We start from the raw sequence: 15,538 nt of genomic DNA, 5'->3' as shown, positions 1-15,538 counted from the left end.
CCAAACTCTTTGAGGATAGAGTGGATCTGGAGATATTTTTGGTGGGCAATTGTTTGTTGTTAACATATATATTGCAATATGTATGTACCTGGTGAAGTCTTGATGAAAAACCACAGCTGAAAATTTTTGTGTATATATAATTTGTTTGGAAAATTTCTCTCTGGTGCGTGTTTTTTCACGCAAAAAGAAAAAAAATCTCAGCGATGCTGTTTGTTTTCAAACACATTCGCAGTGGCATGTTTTAGTTGTCTGACAAATTTTATGACTGTTTTTTCTAACCATAATGCCTCCCCCAAAGAACCAGAGAGTTCTGGGATAGAGAGAGCAAAAATTCATAAATTTAAAAATAATAAATATTGGTTCAAAAATAGTAGGGTGTTGTGTATGAGGCGAGGGACCATGGTGGAATATTTGAAATCACTGAAGCGAATGATCCTCAGACCACATCTTTCTTTCTCTCATACCCTGTCCATGGACGATCTGGTGGAGAGGAGGAACAAAGAATCGGGGTACAGGAGGAAGGAGACACATGGAGCAACCCTGTGTTTGGGTTGGAAAAAAATGTGTGTCTGCATGACGTAAGTTGTGCCGATGTCGATGCTTTAAAGCAGCACCAAAGAGAATGTGAATTTATATGATCTTCCATACGTCCTATCCCAACCACCCGCGCTCATATTTCTATCAGTCGCTATATTTCTTCCAGAAGACCCCACGAAACCAGATGCGACATGAGAGACGAGGAAAGAGAAGCACAATGAGTGATCTAAACAATATTTGTACTTCACGCATCTCTATATGCAATTGCATTGGAACTCATGTATACATTACCCATTGTGGTGTTGAGATGTGCAAGGAGGGAGATTTGAAGAGAAATACTCTATGTTGCAATGCAATTTTAAACAATTTTATTATTGTCTTTTGTGGCATCTTCCTTTGACGAAATTTGCAAGGTTTCATAGTGTTATTAATATTATCTTGCATTCAAGTTGTGCAAAATCATTAAAATTATCTCGCATGAAATTACTTAGAATGAACGATGTTGTTAACATCATACGATTTTAATATTTAGAAGTACCATACGTGAAAACATTGACATTTTCTTAAAAATTTATGTAAACTACTCTGAAAAATTGTTTTTTATTACTTTAACAAGAAAAGTTTGTAAAAAAGATATTATTCCGTACAAGATATGGAAAAAATTGTCAAATTGGCAATCAACTGGATCTTCGTAAAAGTTTGTCAAAAGAATGTTTTCCTATATAAAATGTGAGCAAATAGTTTGTTAAATTGAGAAACAACTGTTTGACAACATTTTTACAAGATTCAGGTGGCCGCTTTAGAAACCTTTTCTTTGAGAGTAGGGGAGACTGGGGCAAAAAGTCACAAAACGGATATTTTATTTTTTTACAAGCTACTCGAGCGCTTCAAAAATTTCTAATTAGCGCAGTTTTATAGGAAATTTAGCGCTCTACAACTTTATGAAAGTAATTTTCCTCTATTGTGTAAGGAAATACGTTTATCGAACCAATTTCTAAAAGGTAATTTTGTGACTATTCTCAAAAATGCTGGGCAAATAGTAACAGACATTGGGTATTATCATATTTTGATTCGCTTCATTACAGGCTTCCGTAAATTTGCAAAAATACCTAGAGGACATATTTTCATAGAAAATTTATTCATCTACACCTTTGTAAAACACCGTTTTCTCTGTGAGAAAAGTGAGAAAACGAGAAAAGCGCTTTTCAAGGTATTTTAGAAGAAAAAAAAAAACAAAAGACTGCAAATCGTTTGACCAATGCAAGCAACAAGCTTTTTTGTTACTTTTTGCTCTATACCTTTTGTTACTTTTTACCCCAAGTGGCCATTTTTAATAAAAGGATTTCTGGAGAAAAGAACATTTGTAAAATTCTAAAATAGATAGCGGATTCGTATTCAAAAAATCCAAATTAATTAGAAAATATTCACCAGTGCATCAATTTCGGAAAATAAGTAGGTAATAATTGTTATCTTCTGTAAGGAAAATATTTGAAAAATGGGGCTAAAAATTTCGATATTTTTTATTTTCTAAATTCCTTGTTCAAATTCTAACAAACTTACGACAATTAAGAAGACCTATGAAGGCTATCTATAGAAAAAAATTTGAGCCGCTATCTTTTTTACCTTGCAAGATATTGAATTTTGAATTTTTCGATTTGTGACTTTTTGCCCCAATCTCCCCTACTATTCCCGTAATAGTATAGAAATACACAGACTACAAAGTGACAAGTAAGTTACAGCAATCCAGATTGTCTATCTTTAAGGTTAGACTTTTTATTGACAGTTTTTCATTTGTATCAATTAACATTTTGGGCACTCAAAGGGTCAAGTTATAGAGTATTCCATCTGTAATGCAAGAGTCCCGTCGGTTCTTAACCGATATCGGTTTAAATCGGTATACACTTATCTTTTTGGCTGTTACTTACCTGTAAAAGGTTGTGAGTTCTTGAAAAACAAAAATGCAATTAAGTTAAACTCAAATAAACTGTAATAATTAAATTAATCATATTGTTAGAATAAATTGAAGTAATAGATAAAATGAAGTAAAATTGGTAGTAAAATTAAACTATATGTATACTTTAATTTATAATTTCTAGCCCAGTAAAGTACGATTTTTATGACATTATCCAATATTTTATAAATTTTATGACTGACGCATATTGCCTTTCCACAATTCCTCTTGATGAGAGCTTTTGGATTATAAATTGCAATTATTGCACTCCTATTCTCTTTATTAATTAAATTGATAGAAAATAAATATGACATAATAGAAGAGATAGAAGAGTTAATATAGCAGTCGGCATTTTTTCCACAAACCGTGGATTTAAATGGCTAAACCTGTAAAGCGAAATTTTCCTTAAAAATTCATTCAGAAACTGTATATATTCAAATTAAGTCCCATAGAGTGGCTTAGTTGGAAGTCTACAAAATAAATTTGTTCAATTTATCATTTCTTTCTATAAGGAGACTTTTCCTACATTTTAATTTACAAATTATAAATAGGCTGGCAATTTGTATAGACTTAGCAATGATATTTCTTTATAATGGTAATTTTAAAAGCCTTTCTGTGTAAATAAGACAAACATTTAGTCTTATCAAGAGTCATGAATTTTAATGGTTATTTAATTTAGAAATCTGTATTTGTCTAATTCTAGAATTTCTCCAGTCAGAATCACATTCTAGAGAGACAGTATAAATCACTCTTTCAACAGTAATTTTATAGAGTTTAAAGCAAAAACGATATATAAGGTTTTATGAGTGGTTTTTGAGATGGTTAAAGGACCAATTACTAGAGGAAAAGTAATGGAATTGAGCTATAATTGCTCAAAGGTTATTAATCAGGTTAAATACTCTGTCCTACTTTGCTGTCCACAATAGTTGTGCACAATTCACTGAGATTGTTTTCTCTCCCTCCTGGAAAAAGGGAGTGTATTATGTTATATGTCTCTTTTGTACAAAAATATCCGTATATATTGATAGTTGAAAGAGGAAAAGAAGTAAATTGATCAATTTAGTTGCAATATTACTTTGAAAATGGAAAGAGATTTTTTCTTATGGTTCACTCATCAATTTTGCCCCTTTGATAAATCGATTGAAAAATTGAAGGAATTTTTAAGGGGAATGTAATTTTTAATTGGGTGAAGACAGAAGGCATAAAAGGGAAACATTTTGATGAGACAATACAGTAAAAAAAAATTAATTTATTTCTCACACAACACAATATCATAGTTAATATCTTCCCTCCGTTGATCTCTATGGTGTGTTGCTTTTTTTTGTTTGTTGATTGGTATGATGTTTGATGAAAAAAAAAAGAACTACAAATGTTGCCAATGCACTGATAAGGGGAAACATTTTCTGTCGCGGGAGTTATGTATCTCATTCATGTCGAATGCTGTTGATTTGTCGCGATGTTTGACACAGTGTTGGTGATGTCTGATATCATTTATTATTTCCTCTCCACTCGCAATGAATTAAATCGAATTTTGCTGTAAATGTTATAAGGCACTATATTATGATCCAAATGCTTATGTGTCTTTCATCCAAAACCATTGACGAGAGAACGCGAGAAGCACTTCAGCATGTTTGTTGATATTCCATCCACCAAACATCCCGCGTAAACAGCAAATTCTCCGAGAAATGATGATGTGATAATTGCTTGAATAATTTTTCCCTCTTCACCCTCTTGAAGCGGCCTTTTAATCAATCAAATCGTTAAATTTCTTCTCCTCCTTTCTCTATAAATAAATTCACAAGTGTTTCAATCCATTGCGATTCTTTTGAGAAATTCACGATGAAGAGAGGAGAAATAATCTCAATGTGGTTTCCTTCTCAGATTAATTCATGATATGACACATTCAGCTGAGTTGAATTAAGAAAAATTCCAGATGATAGATTTTGGTATACTAAAATATGGTTTTTCAGTTGAATTTGAATTTATTATTGAAGCGCCTCTGTCGTGAATCAGGCGAAGCTTTGTTGTTCAGTAAAATATCTAGGTTCTGATAAACATGTTGAAATTGAGTGAATTTGATAAGTTTTCTATAAAAGGAAATTTTATCATCTCAATATTTATTGTGTGTAAAAGTATATTAAAAATATTTTTTCTAGTAATACAAGCATAATTATTGTGTAGGAAGTAGTCGACGAATGATCTTTTTCTGACGTATTCAGAGCAGTAATTATCGCAATTTTATTACTAACTTTTTTACTTTTTAATTATTTTCTCATTTTATTTTCCAGTAATCAGAAATTAAATTACATTTAAATGAAGAGTTCGTAGCTTAAACAATTTAAAATATTTACATAAATCGGTGGCAGCCAGAATCACGAAAACCAAAATCCCGAAAGCTAACATCCCGAACGCCAAAATCCCCAATGTTCAAAATCCTGAAAGGGATGAAATTATGTGGAGGAAAATATTTAGAATAATTTCCCAAGACACAGAAGATTTTCCTTTGCCTCCAGCAAGCGCGGGTGCAATCGTAGGAATAGCTATGACACTTAAAAATTAGGAATTTTGGCTTCCAGATTTTGGCCCATTCGGGATTTTGACCGGGACCCACATAAATTACTTAAAATATATTTATAAATTATTGTATTGACAGTGGAAATGATTTTACTAATTTACGTTTTCCATGATTTTACTAATGAAAAGGAATATCGGAATATCAAAGAACAAAAAGTACTGTTGTAAAGCAGAAGCAAGGCTCAAGATAAATTATGTTGTCCTCGTACCTCTTTATTTTATAGTGTAAGAAAACTGTGTCAAATTTTGGATAACTTGCAATATCGGACACTTTCAAAATTTCACATAAAAAAAAGTAACGAAAAATCTTAAATACTTTCCAAAATATTACGTTTTGAACGTAGGACTTTAAGGTTTATGTGTAATATTTCAGAAATTCGTTGCACTTCTCGTCTAATGTATCAAATATGATCAACGTCGAACTATCGAAAATCTGTGAAAATTGATTTTCATAACATTTAATGGCATTCTGACTAATATTAAAAATTATAAAAAATGTATAGCATAATATTGCTAATTTATTGGACATAAGCTTTTTTAAAGTTAAAAAAATGTAATTTTTTATTAGTTTACGTTTACAGTGATTGTTTTATTTTACTACATGTGTGAAAGTCCTCTTGGATGTCTAATCTTTTTGCTCCAGGCAGGACTTACAACATTTTTTTTGTTAAAATATTCTATGTTTGAAAGCATAAGAATTAATTCCAAAGCGGTATACCAGCATTTAATCATATTATCCCCTCTTGATCTAAATCTAAATCTTATTACAGTAGACTCTCGCTCAATCGGCTCTTTTTCAATTCGCTGTAGTTCTTCCTATTTATCGTGATTCTTTAGAATTAAGCGCTTTTGTGGAATTTATAAAGGCTTTGACGTCCAAATCTATCGATAAACCGGATGACATTTTGCCCCAAATGCCCAATTGAGAGAGAGTCTACTGTATAATTATCCATGAGTGATTTTAAAAATTTGTAAGCTACAATTCTCAACTCGGAAAAGACAGTCCAAGTTTGTAAATAACATCAACAGTTAGCGAGCGACAAATATTTTGAGCCTTTTATGCACTTCCGGCGCTATTTTTGACCCTGTTGGTCTATTTACATGACTTGTGTATCAAAAGTTGTTCCGTGATAAAGAAGAAAAAAAAAGTTCATGTTCCCCAAAAAAAAGAACTATATAAACTGATGTCTGCCATAGAAATTATGAAAAAAGAGCGTGTCACAAAAAAGAAGCTCATTGTGGTTTTTTTTGGTGAGAGAATCACGAAGATTAAATTCAAATTATTCATGACTAATTTCAGCTGGAGGATGATAGGAAGACGATGGGGCACAAAAAGTGAGAGAGAATCACGAAATCTCCCGAGAAAATTCTGTGACAATGATTTTTTTTTCGACTTATAGTAAATGCTTAATTCCAAGAACATCCTATTAAGTGTTTCTAATATTTGTATGATATAATACAGTAGAAGGAAGGAGTTGTTTGATTGAGCAGTATAAAAAAAGGGTGTTGGTCAGCAAGAAAAGAGATCTCAATCTCAATTTTATTTTTTGCAATTGCTGGATGTTGGATGTTTGTGTGTCGTTTCTCAAAGAAACATTCTTTTTTTTTCCTTTTAATTATTATTTTTATGATTCTATTTACAATGTTCACTCAAACAATTCATCTCAAACAATTCAAACACATAAAATTTGCCACAATTTTCCATCTGTTGCCTTTTATTATTTTATACGAAAATGATGATTTTGTGGGAGAGGAGGGATCCTCTGAACGGAAGAAGTAAAGTGAGGGGGAGGCAACAAAATATTGAATTTAAATCATCTTGCAGACCAGACGTTATATTTAAATTTTGCTGCTTCTTTCGTGTCTCGTAATAAAAAGAAGTTCAAATAGTTGAGATTCTTTACAATCTCCATCTTTTGTAGTCCTAGGTGAAAGCTAATGTCAACTGATCGGACTCGAACTTTGTAGTTTTACGGTTTTACACTCATAGATCAAAAAATATATTTTATTCTATTCCAAACTTGCGATTATCCGTAAAGGTTTGATAGTGCGTGGGCATAATTTAGACTTTACCGGATAGAATCTTCAACTTTATATAGAGTTTTTTCATTTGATGTATATAAAAGTAGGTCTGAAGACCTAATTCTTTGGTAAGGTAAGAAATGAAAAGAACTTGACACCATTTAACTACCCCCTTAGAATCTGCATCCATCTCTTTTGTTCTAACTGCTAGAATTGAACCATCAACCTTGCGACAAACTACAACTTTCAAAACAATATAAGTTCGTAAGACCTTTCTCTAGAGTTGCTAAAATCGAAAAATCGAGTTTCTAAATGTAGATAGGGTCAAATGGAACACCTATTGGCACTTTAAGAACTTATGTTATGACCTATTGGCAGCCTGTTTTGAACCATTTGGGATATGAAATTTGAACATCTCTTTTTATAAGAAAAAGTATGATTAATGAAAAAACTTCATATTATTTGAATTTTATTAGATACATTAAATAAATTTGAATATTTTGACAAAATTGCCAATAGGTGTTCTCTGCCGACCTTATCAAATATTTTAACTTAAAAAGTAAATGATCGATTTCGATGAAATTTTAGTATATTGTAGTTGGACCGTAGTCTTTAACTGGACTACTATATTCTTCGGTATTAACTAATCGATTTAGATGATCTTAATTGTGCATCTCGACGAGATCCTCTACCACAACCTTCCCTGGGAAATACTTGTCATCTATTTGATTAAAATTAACTATTCTTTTTTTTTAAATTTCATACCGCATTTGTGTTTAAAATTTTCTATTCAATCTATTTCAAATTTAAAGTAGACGAATCAGTAAGAATCTTAGATAAGCTTATTGTAAATTATATGCTTCTCACACATCATCGGAGTACTTAAAGTGTGTGTAGCATCGGAGTGATGTTGGTAAGCTTTTCTTTAATTCTAATACTAAAAAATGGTCTTTACCGTTAGGAATACCAAGTAGGGAGCAAAGTTACTGTATCTACGCCAATACAGAATTCAGACCTGCTGATCCAAATAGACTCAGGCTGGATCTTCGAGAATATTCCGCCTGTAAAATTGAACGGTTAAAATTTATCCTAAATTGTCATACCCTGAGGGCTTTAGGATCATCAATCAGAGGTTCTTTGTATAACCATCATTTATTTAATAATACATTGCTAAATTTTCAAGACTTAATATTCTCGAGGATCACCCTGAGTCTATTTGCGCCCTAAAGCGGTCTTCCGACTACAGGTTTAGCCCAGTTCCCGGAGGTCTCAAAATACTGAATAGCGAGTAATTTCACTGCTTTTTGAGAACCTAATAGACCATTTATCTTTAATAATGCAGTCCTACGTTAAATTTTTCCAAATAATCGTAATTGATAAGAAATTAGACCAGTTAAGCCATATGGCTAAGTCCTAGGTCTGAAGCCCGTATAAACAAAGCTCTTCTATATGGCTCAACTGCTCGAATTTCTTACAAGTCAAGATTTTCTGGAATAATTTAACTTAGGAAGGGCAAATGATCTACTCTGAAAAATTAATTAAACTGGTTGCTATTTAGAATTTTGAGATCTATGGGAACTGGGCTAAACTTCTAGTTTAAAGACTGCTTATTAGAAATACAATAGAATTTGCACACATTCCGATCTACAAGCAGCCCTCCGATATAGCCTCAATAGAATCTTAGGTACCATAAGCTTTTCTCAATTTAGCATTGGATTTTGGGGATATTTGATGTGCTACTTATATTATTTTTACTCACAAATAAGTCTGCGTTATTCCTGAATGGAAAATTTTTCCTCTCAAATTCTCTAAACAAGATCATGTGAGGAGAAAATTATTGGAGAAGAGGATAGAAATGACATGTTAATTTTTATGTTGTCTGTCGTACATGAGAATCTCCTACTCATTTCCAACAACTCAGTATTTTCCTTCTCAAATGGGGATATGTGATGGAAAGGAATTTTAATGAATTTTCTCTTGTGTAATATTTTTGCACATCGTCGTCTTTTCACTTTGCGCCAAAGAAGAGTGTCTTAATAATTTTTCTCTCAAACATTTTTTTTATTATCCATCTTTCAGGTGTACGTGGGAGCTCTTTCCCTACACTATGAGGCGTTAAGTGTGGAAGCATCTAAACAAACAACCGCCGAAGAAATTGTTTCATGTATTGTTGAACGCTTAGGACTATCGGTAAGATTTTTTCTGAGTATATTCATTATTATGAAAGGAGACGTTTTTTTTTTCTTTTAAATGTTCCGAAGCTGGAAGAGTTTCTTTAACACCTTGACATTATTCTTCTTCTCTATTTCTCTTACTCTTATTAGTATTCTCTATTTATTCAATATTATACCTTATCAATGAATCAAGAGGTGCTCTTGATGTGAAAAGTGGCTTATCGAAAATATTACAAGTACTTTTGGTGAGGTATTTTTGTTTTCGCCATCTTAGCCCCTCACCAGCTCAATAGTCGTTCTCTCACTCACTTTGAATAAATAAAATCATAAATATATTTACATTGGAAAGGAATTATTGACAAATATTTGATCTATATATGTTTTACCATACCGGTATTTGGGTGACAAAGTATTGAAAAAAAAAAGAGAAGAATTAGGATGGAATGAGGCTTAGAGGTGTGAAAAGAAGGTGAAAAGAGGAAACAGCTCTGTTTGGCTGGGTACACAAGAAATTCTTTTCCTCTTTGGGTTTTTCTTCTTGGACCTAATTTGTAACATATAAAATGCAACAATGGTATAAAATGTTACAGAGAATGAAGGAGAGAAAAACTATGGAAATATTGAGTAACAATGTAAAGTGAAATTAAGGTCTAATGCTGCAAGTTACAGATAAGCCTCGATTTGCAAAAGTATTAGGAAAATATGGGATTATTGAAGATGAAAGTTTTATTCTAAAGAAATTTTCATTCATTCATTATGAAGGGCAATCCTTTGTCCTTTATGGAATCGGAAGCTTAGAATACCCTGATCGATAACGCATAGTTAGCTGAGATTCTTTTCTTTGTTGTTAACGATTTAATTGTAAATATTATATGTATATGCAAACTGTATTGATCGATAAGAAATAAACGATTTACCTTCGGTAAAGTCCATAATAATAATTTCTCGACTTTATCAAACGATCTCGTAAAGCATAGAAGGACGAAATGCTGATCAGGAATCCGGACACCTATTACAGCTTTCGCCTATAAGCTTCAAAGTTCTGAATTATTGAAGTCAATCCGAATAGCTAAACATCAGATTAGAAAAGACATTAAATTTATTTGTTGATCGTTTTGTCGCGAAAACACTGCATTATTGTGTAGAGCGTACGGCCCATTCGACAGTTGTTAACACAGTCGACGGCCAAACCCAACAATGCTAATCCTTCATTCTTACGACAAACACAAAACATCATCCCTTTAGGCGGGTGCTACAGGTTATAAGGTGCTCTTATTACTCATGCTCATGACAATTACCACTAGTACAGTAGACTCTCTCTCAATCGTGAATATGGGGCAAAATGTCATCCGGTTTAGCGATAGAATTTAGCGTCAAAGCCTTTGTAAATTCCACAAAAAGTGCTCAATTATAAAGAATCACGATAAAATAGGAAGAACTACAGCGAATTTGAACGAATTAGCTTCATAATTAAACGTGAAAACTGTCAACAAAATTTGACGCCCGATTGAGAAAGAGCCGATTGAGTGAGAGTCTACTGTACTTCAATGAATGAATATCAGTCGCCGTGCACAGTTCATTTCGAGGATGTTCAAGGATGACTGGCACCTTTAGTTCTCCATTTTCTCTTTATAAGTTATAATATTATTAAGGTGAACTTCAACATGGCTTACAATTGATATTAAGAAAATCATCTCATCTGTTAATCAGGCAATAAGATATTTGAAAAAAAAAAACGTTATTAAAACGTTCTTTTTGTGCCCAAGAAGGCATTTATTGTGTTTTGCGGACTTCAGATCTAACGCTTAGCTATATAGCTTATTATTATTATTACTTATGTTGAGGTGGTCCCAAAAGCAGACCCGGGCTCTGCAATCGACGAGTCTAATGTACCCATTCTCTTTTAGAGCTTTTTTTTGGCGTCCTTAATGAAGGATAATAAAGCTCCAGGTAGGGACGTTTTAATGACGGAGGCAGGGCAAAGAAAGTCGCCCAGGGATATCCTCCTCTTTATCCCAAATGCCAGACAGTAGCTGAGTATGTGAATATTGTCCTCTTCGTCTTCCAGACAATATCTGCAAATCTCATGCGTGCTAATGCCTATTATTTTTAAGTGGAAATCAAGAACGTATTGTCCCATGAGCAGGGGGCAACTAGCATTCTTAGCTGTGTTTTGTTGAGGTTTTGAATCTCTTTTCTCTATTTCCTATCTGGTGTCCGAATTAGCTTAGCACTCCGGAGACTGGAGACCAGGCCGTGTAACCTAGTGTATTTTGTGCTCATTGGTCTCCTTCTCGTTAATAAAGTATTTGATACGGCTTCCGCTTTAGACCCCATAGTTTAATTTGTCTATAAAAACAGTTAAACTAAATTGTCAAATTAAATATTAAGGATTAGATTAGATTAGATCTAGGATTAGATATAAAGGGTAAATGATAAATTGAATTATTAAAAAAAAACATTTGGGAACTGGGCTAAACCGGCCAAACCTATAGTACCTCTCTAGTACACTCTGATGAGCTTTATACACTTCGTACACTTCACTTACTTTCTATATTTTCAGTTTTTTTCGTTTAGTTTTTATACCAAAATATGATCATTTGTTTCTTTTATTAAAAAATCCAAATTGAAAAAAATATTAAGTTAGAAAAAATGATACAGACCAATGAGTAGCTCCAAGATCAACACAGCAACATTGTAGAAAAATGACAAACCTTGTAATGTTAATAAAAGTTTTAGATATTTTAAAAGGCATTAAATCATGAATAAAATTCATCCTTCTAGCTTAGATTTTTTTGTTAAAAAATGGTGATTTCTGTTTTTTTTTTTTAATAAAGGAGTCTCTAAAAAATTGCAAAAAAATACCTAATAATCAGTTAGAAAACTTTAGCAAACTTGTGCTTGGGGAGATATCGTTTGACTTTACTTTAATTAATCATAGATTCTAAGTAAAGGATAGGATACAGTCTCGAAAGCACTCAGTTCCCGATTAAACCATCGGATTTATTTAACAAATTTTGCAGAAAAACAAATTTGTACATTTGTAAAGTTTTGAAATTAGTATTCGTTACTAAACAATCATGCGAACCGAGGTTTATCTGTGCGCGGGAAGTGAGTAAAAGCAGCAGCCACTTCAATAGAGCACTTCTCTTGAAAATATAATTGAGGCAATTACATGATTCATTTTACATTATTTAGAGAATATATATATACAGCAAAAATATGGTGAATTAATTTTATGGGTATGCATTATGCACCTTTTTTTAACGTGGTAATCTTTTTCTTTGTGTGCACCATTGACTGTTTGAATTGAACAAAATGCAGGGAAGCAATTATGAACTTGCCGAGGTGGCGGATGAGAGTAAAGAGAGGCGATTGTCGCCAGAGGAAAAGCCCGTGTCAGTTATGCTCCTGTGGCCAATGCATTCAGAAAGAGATTTTCATAGGTAGGAGTTCATTTTGTTTTGGTTTTTTTATATATAGAGGTGTAAGTGCTATAAATGTTTGGGTTATTTTTTTCTGAAGGTTTTATCTACGCGAATCCCAAAATGATGTTCCCTGGTTAGACAACTACAGTCTCGATCCGCAAATTTTGCGGGATTTCATACCATTTCTGCTGCAGCCGGAAAATCGGGAGTATCCAGACTTGTGCCAATTGCCAGACTTGAATGAGTCAACATTGTTGGAGAATTTAAGACAACGCTTCGATGCTGGTCATATTTATACTTATGTAGGGAGTATTTTAATAGCTGTGAACCCATTCAAATTTCATCCAATCTACAATCCCAAGTATGTAAGGCTGTATCAAAATCAAAAAGTTGGACCCATACTCCCTCCTCACATCTTTGCAATTGCCGACAATGCATATTACTGTATGCTCAAGGAGAAGAGGAATCAAGTGAGAGATATTCTATTTGACTTTCTTTTTTTTAAATTTGACTTCTAGGATTATTTTTTTCTTCTAAACCGATAAAATAATTATTTACAGTGTGTTGTGATTAGTGGTGAGAGTGGATCGGGAAAGACAGAAAGCACAAATTTTCTCTTGCACCACCTCACAGCACTATCACAGAAGGGATCTCATGGATCAGGAGTTGAACAGACAATTCTCAGTGCTGGTCCTGTTCTTGAGGCATTTGGTAATGCCAAAACAGCCCATAACAATAACTCGAGTCGCTTTGGGAAATTCATTCAAGTGAATTATCGTGAAAATGGTCTCGTTCAGGGAGCTGTTGTGCAGAAGTATCTGCTGGAGAAAAGTCGAATTGTCTCACAGGTGAGTGCAAAACTTTTTGCTAATTCAATTTCAATTTAGCGAAGAATTGAAGGTGGAGCATTTGCAGAGAAGATCTCACGGAAAATGATTATGCAACTTTATTGCAAATTTTCAATAAAATGCAAAGATGAAATTTTATTTGAAATGGAAGTTAAGTTACGCGAAATTTATGTTAATTTCTGTAATAATTCAATCATTTACTTATTATTAATTTTTTATATAAGTTCGTCTGCCGCCGACTTACCTATTACCATATCCATTGGAAAAAAACAGAAGAAACTTGTGGCGATTTTATCACAAAATTTATATCGAACGTAACAGTACAAAACAATACGTCTGATTTAAAGCTGTCTACACACTACACAGAAAAAAAATATTTTGTAAAAATGTTCGTAAATGTTTGTGAATTCCTATGGGAGAGTTACAAAATGCTCGTGAATCGTATAATCCACAAACAAGTTCGTAAAAGTTTGTACTTTTTCACAAACATTGTTCGTAACACGATCATTTGACGAACATTTCTTGTACTTTTACGAACATTTGTACGTAAATGTTTGTAAACACACAAAAAATGTTCGTAAAATTTTGTCATTTGTTCGTAAATGTTCGTAAAATGTTCGACAGGAAAACAAACATTTACGAACAAATAACAAAATTTTACGAACATTTTTTGTGTGTTTACGATCATTTACGAACAAATGTTTGTAAAAGTACAAAAAATGCCCGTCAAGTGATCATGTTACGAGCAGTGTTTGTGAAAAAAGTACAAACTATTACGAACATGTTTGTGGGTTAAACGATTCACGAGCATTTTGTAACTATTTTTACAAATTTTTTTTCTGTGTAGGCAAATTATTGCAATACTAACATGTCAAAGTGACATTGAAATAAAACTTCAATATTAAAGAGAATATTGAAACCAATATTTCAATACTCGCCTACACACTGAACAAATTGACTTCAATATTAAAACTTCAATATTACAACTTACAAAAAAAACCCTTCGAGTCAGAGATAAAGTTCCTTTCAAACATCGAAAAACTCTTGGAATTAGCATGTTTATGAACAGGAAGACATCTCAGAATATCATCGTAGACAGGACCAGAGATTCTGGTGTATATCCTGCTCAATTTTTCCCAGAAACCCACTCCCAGTCTTTGTCAGGACTTCTCCCCTACTTTCTCCCAGAAAATCTCAGATCTTCTGGGATTTTCTACTGGATTTCGGCAAGAACACCCAAAATAACCAAGTTAGTCAGAAGATTTCTCCTGCTTTCTCTAGGAAATCACAGATCTTCTAGGATTTTCTTCAGGATTTAGTCAAGAACAACCAAAATACCCAAGTTGGTCAGAAGATTTCTCCTACTTTCTCTAGGAAATCACAGATCTTCTAGGATTTTCTTCAGGATTTAGTCAAGAACACCCAAAATACCCAAGTTAGTCAGAAGATTTCTCTTGCTTTCTCTAGGCAATCACAGATTTTCTAGGATTTTGTTGTATCTTTTGCCGAGTACGTCCGGAATACTCATGTTGGTCAGATAATTTCAGAAAAAAATCCTAGAACATCTGTGATTTTCTGGAGAAACCAGGAGAAATCTTGTGACCAACTTGAGCATCTCGGGTGTTCTTGATAAGATATAGAAGAAAACCCAAGAAGATCTGTGATTTCCTAGAAGCTGGATAAATTTTCTGACCAAGTTGAGTATTCTGGGCGTTTTCATAAAATACATAACAAAATCCCAGAACATCTATGATTTCTGGAGGAATCAACAGAAATCTTCTGACCAACTTGAGTATTCTTGGTGTATTCGACCAAGTGCACAACAAAATTCCAGAGGAACTGCGATTTCCTGGAGAAAGCAGGTGAGAAGTGCTAATCAAGTTGGGTTCTTGGGAAAATTTGACAAAATGTACAGCGAAATTCCAAGAATCTGGGATTTTCTGGAGGAAGCCGGAAGAGATGTGTCCTGACTTGGATTTTTAGCTTGGATGTGTTTTCATTCAT

At 33.1% G+C, this 15,538-nt stretch overlaps 1 protein-coding gene across 4 annotated transcripts in view; it reads left to right on the top strand.

The window, feature by feature from the left end:
- LOC129798455 (unconventional myosin-IXAa-like) overlaps positions 1-15,538 on the top strand; it is a 66,242-nt gene that overhangs the window by 18,632 nt on the left and 32,072 nt on the right. For all 4 annotated transcript variants that reach the window (XM_055841629.1, XM_055841613.1, XM_055841606.1 and 1 more), the window contains exons 3-6: positions 9,164-9,274; positions 12,583-12,704; positions 12,784-13,156; positions 13,247-13,534. In XM_055841629.1, the coding sequence (XP_055697604.1) occupies positions 9,164-9,274; positions 12,583-12,704; positions 12,784-13,156; positions 13,247-13,534 (894 nt within the window). The remainder of the gene's footprint in view (positions 1-9,163; positions 9,275-12,582; positions 12,705-12,783; positions 13,157-13,246; positions 13,535-15,538) is intronic.

This window comes from Phlebotomus papatasi, chromosome 1 (assembly GCF_024763615.1).
Source record: "Phlebotomus papatasi isolate M1 chromosome 1, Ppap_2.1, whole genome shotgun sequence".
Taxonomy (NCBI): Eukaryota; Metazoa; Arthropoda; class Insecta; order Diptera; family Psychodidae; genus Phlebotomus; species Phlebotomus papatasi.
This window is presented reverse-complemented; position numbering and strand designations above follow the sequence as displayed.